Here is a 7998-nt window from a genome sequence, read left to right as displayed (position 1 = left end):
TGAGAGGTGACACTGTTACATAAAGCATGTGCAACCAGAAATACAGCAACAATCAAACAGTTCTCTTGCACCACCTATTGGCACTTTGTCAACGATACATATAATATCTAATGCTGGCTCTGATAGTTCCTCCTGAGGTGGAATTGCTGTATTGATTATTTAAACTTAGACCTGCCAAATTATGTCTTTCTTTTATCCTTTGATGACTGCTTACCTGCGCTGCAGTGATTATAAATAACTACTAGTAATGATAATAATCACCAACCAGAAGGACTTTTGGTAAAATTTATTTTGCAAGTGTTTAAGTGATACATGTTTCCAGGGATTGTCTTAACAATGTCTTCCACCCTCCCCCGACAACCAGGAGAGTAAATGAAAAGTATTTTTTTTTACTTTTTCACACAAACTGTACAATATGTGGATATACTGCAAATGTTGAACTTGATTAGACCCAAACTTATTCCATCAAGAAACAGACAAAAGTATAACTATATTTTCAAGTCTCTCTGACTTCAAACTTCATTTTTTTCTTATCAAATATCTCTAAAATCACATTTTAGAGATTTTTTACAGTGTTCATTTGTTGATTTTCTTTTAAAAACACTTTCTTCCCGTGTGCTTCTCGAGCCCTGAACACATCAACATTGTCATCAGCGGGTGCTACTCTGGAGGAGCCGGCTTTCAGGAGACATATACACATCATGCTCCAAGACGTATGAAGGCATTTCATACAATCAAATATATTGATTTAAAAACAGTCAGAGAAAACTGGTGTTTTACATAATATTTGCAGAAGCGATCACAGAGACTAAGGCAGATAACTGAAATGAGAATAAAAGACCAGCTAAATGAGAAGAACCAGCACTATGTGCAGCAAGACGTGTTTGATTGGCATGAGTCATCTAAAAGAAAAACGCATTGTTCCATAAGTGGCTCTCTTCGACTGCTCCTTCCCGGCTTATTTTCCTTTCTTTTGCTTAGAAAATGGAGGAAACCAATGAAAAGGGGGTGTAGAGAATAGACATAAGCCAGAATACAAAAAAAACGAGGGTCATTCTGTTCAACCTTCATCTTTTGTGGTGTTATCCTCTAGATCCTCATCGCTGTCTAAATCACTGTGGAGCCGCTTGGCCATGGTGTTTCTGCTTCTTCCCTCCTTAGTCCCCTTCTTTAGCTTCACTGGTAATGCTTTCACTGGTTTCACTACAAGAACAAGAGAAGAGGATGAGTGTCATTTCAATTGTTGAAATATAAAAGTCCAACTAGCCAATAATCATTTTAGAGATGACCATTTTTTAACCGGAGAGTGTGTCCTCATCTTCTTTTAGCTTTCATTAGGTCACTTGTAAAAACACCTGTTGTTTGTGTTGGGCAAAGAACGTATATTGCCAAGAAGTGGAAGTCAATTGTTCATTCCATTGCAACACCAGCGCACAGCCGCAAAGCTACGCTTCCGCCATTTTGGACTGAAAGCGACTACCGGACGCCAGTAAAAATGTCCGCATACAAAGTGCCGTACATAAGTAAAACAAAATAATTTCTATTCTATTGTCATATTCTATCCAAATGGCCTGTGTTGAACAAAACAATATTATAAATATCATAAGCGTTTTCAGTCCAAAATGGCGGCAGCGGCTGTCAAAAAAACACCGGAGTTTCATCTCTTTGCTTCTATACTCTTTGTCCCAGGTGAATAGGATAACATATTAATAGACATCACCATGAAACTTCCCCAGTTTATTATTTACATTAAGGGAATTATTTTTTGTATTACAAGTTTTCTGAAATTTTATGATTAAAATGGCAAATTAGGCATTATCTTATTAAATAAGTACTAATTTGCATACATTTCCAGAGCAGAAATCTGAACACTGGATAAAGCTGCAGGTTCAGAATTTTTGTTTAATTTTTGTTAAAGTCAAAGGTTTTTACAGAGGGAAGTTCGGATGTCCCTTTTTATACCTCCATAAATCAGAAAATACTCTCAACAGCTATAAAAAAATCAATTTTCGCCATGTTTTGAGGAATAAAATGTTCTGTAAATCAGGCTATGAATGATATATGAACAAACACCCTCTGTAAAAACCTTCAGAATATAGAGAGGAATGAAACTGGAAAGTTTGGTGGATGTAAGAGCAACTGAAGTGGAGATTTCTGGCTCAGAGTCTGAGAAAAAACTAATTTTGAGAAAACAGCCTTTAAAGGTATGTATAGTTAAATTCCATACATTTTGAAGACGCTACAGGTGATTAGGGTAAAATATTTAACTAATAGAGATCACCATGAAAATTCCCCAGTTGATTACTGACATTAAGACAAATATTTTTTGTATTATAAGTTTTCTGTAATAGTATGTTTAAATATGCAAATGAGGCATTATCTAATGTTAACTTTTGGTAAACTTTAGGAGAAACTTACAGACGCAAACAGACAAAGTAGTTAAATAAACACTTAAATGTATATTTTGGATGTTTTCTTTCCACTAGTCTGAAAGAAGACTGTTATGGAAGCAAAATATCCCAAAATCTTTGTGCATGAAAAACTGTGTTTTTGCCTGGGATGTCTCGCTTTAACTCTCACCTGCTGATGGAACAAATTGGTCTTCAGCTCCGCCGCCATTATCGCTGTGACCTGGTCTGACCGTCTCTTTCTGTGCCTCGTCCGTGACGATTCGCTGTCTCGCGCTCTCGAAAACCGACTTAATGACAATCGAATCCTCGTAGATCTGCGGTGGTAAACAGAGACACACATAAACAGCGTGGGACATCCTTCACCACATGTAGATCCAAACCCTCTCACAACGACAACAACAATAATACAGAACGGAGACTAAGAAAAATAATTGTGTTGATGAAAGATTTCCTTGTGGTTCACCTGAGATCCCTCCAGGTTATAGGTCTGAGCGTTGTGACACAGGAGGAAGATATCCTTCTCCAAATCCCCAACGCTTCTGTACTTGTGATTACGCACACGTTCCTGTGAAGCAGAGAGTCACTATCAAAACCTCATTGTGACCATTGCAATAAATAATACTGTAGATTAGTTAGATTAGAAGATGATCAGTACCACTCTCCTGTGCGAAAGTGGCATACATTTTCTCTTCTAACTCTCAGGGTTTCCCGAAATATTGAACTATTCCTTTAACCTTTTAAGTATTAATGGTGCCTTCAAATGGGGTGGTGTTCACGAGAAGAGTCCATATGAATGCTCATCTCTTGTCGTATTCACAACCTCGTAGGTGGAAACTTTCTGAAAGCTCCGAGTTGTCAGAAATGGCGGAGGCCTTGGAAGTTCATTTTTCGGTGCATAATAAGTTCATATATTGTCATTTTAATCGTATATTGTTTTTCTTCGTAATTTTATAATATGTCTGACGAAAATGTTGATATTCTCTACGACCTCATCTTCTTCCTCCGTCATAATGCCTTTACATTTACTGCATTATGTTACCCACTTGCTAAATTGTTGGCCTCTGTGGCTTATAGACGCCGACAGTAACGTTAATATTGCCGTTGCTTAGCAGCGGTGTTCTCACGACTAAACCACTTCAACGCCACGCATATCGTGTACACGACTTCCAATGTTGTAAACACGAGCTCATGAGTTTTATTTGAACGCACCAACAGTCAAGCCTCAAGTTGTTTAGAGTGGAGCACAAAGTGGAGTACATGCTTTAAAGGGGACATCATGCTCATTTTCAGGTTCATACTTGTATTTTTGGTTTCTACTAGAACATGTTTACATGCTTTGTCTGTCTGAATATACCTGTATTCACCCTCTGTCTGAAACGCTCTGTTTCTTTAAGCCCCCCCTCCCGAACAAGCCCAGTCTGCTCTGATTGGCTTGAAAAACATGGTGCACCTTTGCAAAGGTAGTTCTCAAGTTGTGTGCGATGTATTCTAATGAGCCTGCATGTGACAGAGGAAGGGGAGCCACATCTGAATGGAGCTACTGCGGTGAAATTGGATGAATTGCCATGAAATTTGGTACAGATATTCGCCTCCCCTCACTCAGTAGATATAGAAGTATATCATCTATTTGGCACCACACGGTACCTAAGGACTATTTATATAATTTTCTCAATCAGTAGTTAGTAAAAGAAGTGTTTGAATATTCAATACAGACACTTGTGGGTCTTTTGATGTATTATCTATTGGAGTTTCATTTCCCTTTATTTGAGTTTCTCTCAGCAGCAGATAAGATGATGGGTGATATATCTGTATGTGAGCTGTGAGGGTGTTCAGTGACACGTACCCTGATCCTTCTGAAGTCGACGGGCTTTCGGATCAGCTCGTAGTACTCCGGTACCTCCTTCTTAGAGGGAAGCTGCACAAAGCCTTTGCTGATCTGTCGACCCAACCTGGAAGCACAGAGCGATAGTTCACGTTATCTCATTTTGATCAATTTAACTCTTTGATCAATATGTCAGTATATGAATGACATTTATGGAATAAGCAAATGTTAACATGCTGAGGTTGGCATTTAGCTCAAAGCACCACTGTACCTAAAGGGGACATATCATGCTCATTTTCAGGATCATATTGACGTATTGATTTATGTAAATAGACACGAATTTCAATTTTTTTTTGTGATGGTCAGCACGAAATCGATTCGTATGTAATCCACGTAATTCAGAACCAGGAGGAGATCGTAGGGAGGAGGTCGGGGTGGATGGGTGGGTCAAAAAACACTGGACTTTCACCCAGGAGACCGCCATTCGTGTTACGTGTGAAACTGGATTTATTTGTCACGTAATTTCCGTACTTAAGTTACACCACTTCCGGAGTTATTTTAACCTAAACCACGATCTTTTCCTAAACCTAACTAAGTAGTTTTGTTGCCTAAACCTAAACCAAGTCGATCTATTCCTACAGCTAAGAAACTTTATTTTTAAAAGACTGGAGTGGAAATTGACACGTTCATCACGTGTTGCTGGACACAGTGAGTTTTTCATACTATATCCCCTTTAGAGGTGCTAGCATGACTGTGCACTCTTATATTCCACCACAAAGACTATAAACAAAAGATAAATATTGGACATTTTGAGGTAACTATAATATTAACTTGTTATATTGGGATTAAATGGCTTGAAAAATTAATATAAGCATGAAAAAAGTGAAGCTTTTCTTCAGTATTTTGAGATAATGAAACAACGGTTTCATGTTCATAAGGATTAGTTTGATATCTTCACATAATGAGATAATTACGTTGTGATTTTGTGTTAATAACTGGCCTTAACAATAAGGAACAAGGGAACCTGAGTTTCCATGACAGCAAAACTCAGCTGCATTTGCACTGACAATTAACAAAGTTGCATCAAAGCGTCATGACACAGTCCACAAACAAGTGAGCGCCCTCACCCGTCCTTGTAGTTGATAACCATATCTACCAGTGTGCTCAGTGTTCTGGTGAGTTCAGGTGGGTTTGGAGGCAGTTTCTCAGCAGGTGGGCGTCCTCGCTTCCTTTTGACCTTTTCGCCAGTTTCCTGCCCGGCCTGCAGTTCTTTCTCCCCATGATGATCACCTTTACGCTTCTTCAGACTGATGTCCTCTTCCATCTCCTCCAGGGAACCGTTCTCTCCTGCCTCAGGCTGCAGGAAGACCAAGCAACATCTAACAAACTCAATCAAACTTACAGTGGTAGAGGAAGGCGAATGAAACCTTGTGGTATGAAAATATGTATATGTACACATAACGCCTGTCACATGCTCCCTCTGTTGTTGAGTTTATACCTCAGCATTATAACAACAATTCTGGGAGGAAAGGAGAAGAACTGTGACCGATTTCCATTCAAAACTCTTCCATTCCCATTCATGTGAACTCTCCCTCATGTGGCAGTTTTTTAATATGATGTTTTTGTATTCAAATGAAAGAGCGTTCATTTATTTATTACAATAGCAAATATGAATTTGCATGGACTGGAGCGACTCACTGTGCTGTCTCTGCAAATTTAGGACATATTCTTTTTTTCTGGAGGCTTTGATGTCAGATGATTATCGAGGGGAGGCTGCATTTTGTTTTAAAAAATGCACAATGAATGTGAATACATTTGAAGAAGCGGTGTTATACCGAAGCACAGAGTCTAAATATGCAAATAATGCAATCAAAATTAAGCCATATTTTCCTGCTTTTGCACAAATATAGGAGATAGGAACACGCTTTTCGGTGTGTGTGGTGTTGGAGAAGGGTTGCCCGCCTGCTGCATCCTGAGTTATTTTCAACCATTTCATCGCTCCTTTTTTTCGAATATCTGCTGCAACCACTGTATTTTCCACAAAGGCAATTAGAGGCCAGAAACATGAGTATGCATGCAGCAAGAGCAGCTCTAGCAGCAGCAGCAGCAGCCTGGCTGGAGAGGAGAGGAGAGGGGAGGAGAGGAAATAGAGAAGGCATGCTGTCCAATCCGAACATAATATTGATGCATTAATCACACAGTACACACAGCAGCATCCAAATCATATAATAAAGCATGCACATATTTCTCAAGGACAAACATGAAAGCATGCTGAAATGTTGTATGTTGCACACACTGGTTAGAGGATCAGCACCATGCACAATTATAATATTTATCCAAGCCTTAAAAAATAAAAATAAAAATAGAACTGATGGTGACAAAAAAAAAAAAAAATACGCATGCCTGCACATCCGAAACCAAAAAATACATGTCAGAGAATAGAGTTAGAGGAGACAACAGCTCTACAGCAGAGGCAACAATAGAAATCCTCTTCATCATCGCTCGGCTCAGATGAAGGCTTTAAAAGCCCCGCTGCTCTCTCTCTCTAAGGGGCTGCAGAGGAATACTGGAGGGATCTGGAGGCTAATCCTCCGAGATGATATACCACACAGCTGATTGACTGTACATGTGCGAGGTGTCAGTGTGCGTGTGTGCATGGGATGCTCCATGTGTGCATGTGATGCTCCATGCCTAACACAAGCCTGCCTCTTTTTCCTGACTAATCTGGCAAAGATTCCCTCTCATCTGTTACAACACACACCTACACACACACACACACCTTCCTCTCTCTCCTCCCATGCACTCACTCACACACACTTTACAGACACACACACACACACACACACACAGATACTCGCTCTCTGGCTGGAGCATGCACGCACACACACATTCAAACACACACACACACACACACACACACACATTGTATCCATCTCTTCCTCTCTTCCCATGCGATGTAGCCTGTCTGCATCCTGCGCCTGAGAGAGAAAGAAAGCCATGGAGATGGAGGAGGATATTTACCTGGTTGCAATGTGCAGGCTGGCTATCTGGATCGGCTGCAGCTGTGGGGGAGAGAATTAGCAAGCCAGCATAGCGGCGAGCTGCTAGTCTCTTCATCAGCTGATCACTCAGAAGCAGAGCCCAGAAGGGGGGAGAAGAAAAGCGCTATGTTTTCATATACAAATCAATGGGCTGGGGGGAAATAGAAAAGCCATCCTCATCTCCTGTCTGCAGCTCTCCGAACTCTTTTTCCTGACTCTGGAAGGCCCCGAGCTTCTCTCCCTCTGCATGGTTTTAATATCGACTGCTGCCAGACAGAGGTTTTTTTTTTCTTCCTCTCTTCCTACCCTGCTGTTAAAGTTATCGGGTCCATTTTTTATTATTTTTTTAATTTTTGCATTGCATTTGAGAGGGAAAGTGCTGTCTACAAGTCTAAATGCATGCACGACATGAGTCCAGTCTGCATGCATTTGCAGCAACACAGGATAGTCATATAGTTCATACAGTGTGTGTGCACGTTTGTGCATGCGCGTAATCGCCACAGGGCACCTGGGGGTGACGTCCTGTCCAATATATGACATATGGACCACCCTCCACATGACCACACACGTTATCAGGTCCTCAGAAAACATGCATTTGTTCCCCTCATTTTATTATATTAATATAATATAATAATATCCTATTATTATATTAATATCAAATAATAATAATATTATTATATTAATATTATATTATATAAATATTATATTATAATGATATTATATT

At 39.8% G+C, this 7998-nt stretch overlaps 1 protein-coding gene across 1 annotated transcript; it reads right to left on the bottom strand.

The window, feature by feature from the left end:
* Nucleotides 1-271: 271 nt before the first annotated feature.
* Nucleotides 272-7679, bottom strand: LOC141757530 (putative global transcription activator SNF2L2). Its single transcript, XM_074618060.1, has 6 exons — nucleotides 7255-7679; nucleotides 5361-5590; nucleotides 4255-4360; nucleotides 2875-2976; nucleotides 2581-2725; nucleotides 272-1194 (listed from the first exon to the last, which is right to left on the bottom strand). Exons 1-6 carry the CDS (start codon nucleotides 7348-7350, stop codon nucleotides 1061-1063), a joined length of 813 nt encoding a protein of 270 aa, XP_074474161.1. The 5' UTR covers nucleotides 7351-7679; the 3' UTR covers nucleotides 272-1060.
* Nucleotides 7680-7998: the final 319 nt, after the last annotated feature.

The sequence above is a fragment of the Sebastes fasciatus genome, chromosome 19, assembly GCF_043250625.1.
Source record: "Sebastes fasciatus isolate fSebFas1 chromosome 19, fSebFas1.pri, whole genome shotgun sequence".
NCBI lineage: Eukaryota > Metazoa > Chordata > Actinopteri > Perciformes > Sebastidae > Sebastes > Sebastes fasciatus.
The sequence above is the reverse complement of the archived record's forward strand: the minus strand, read 5'-3'. Positions and strand labels throughout refer to the sequence as shown.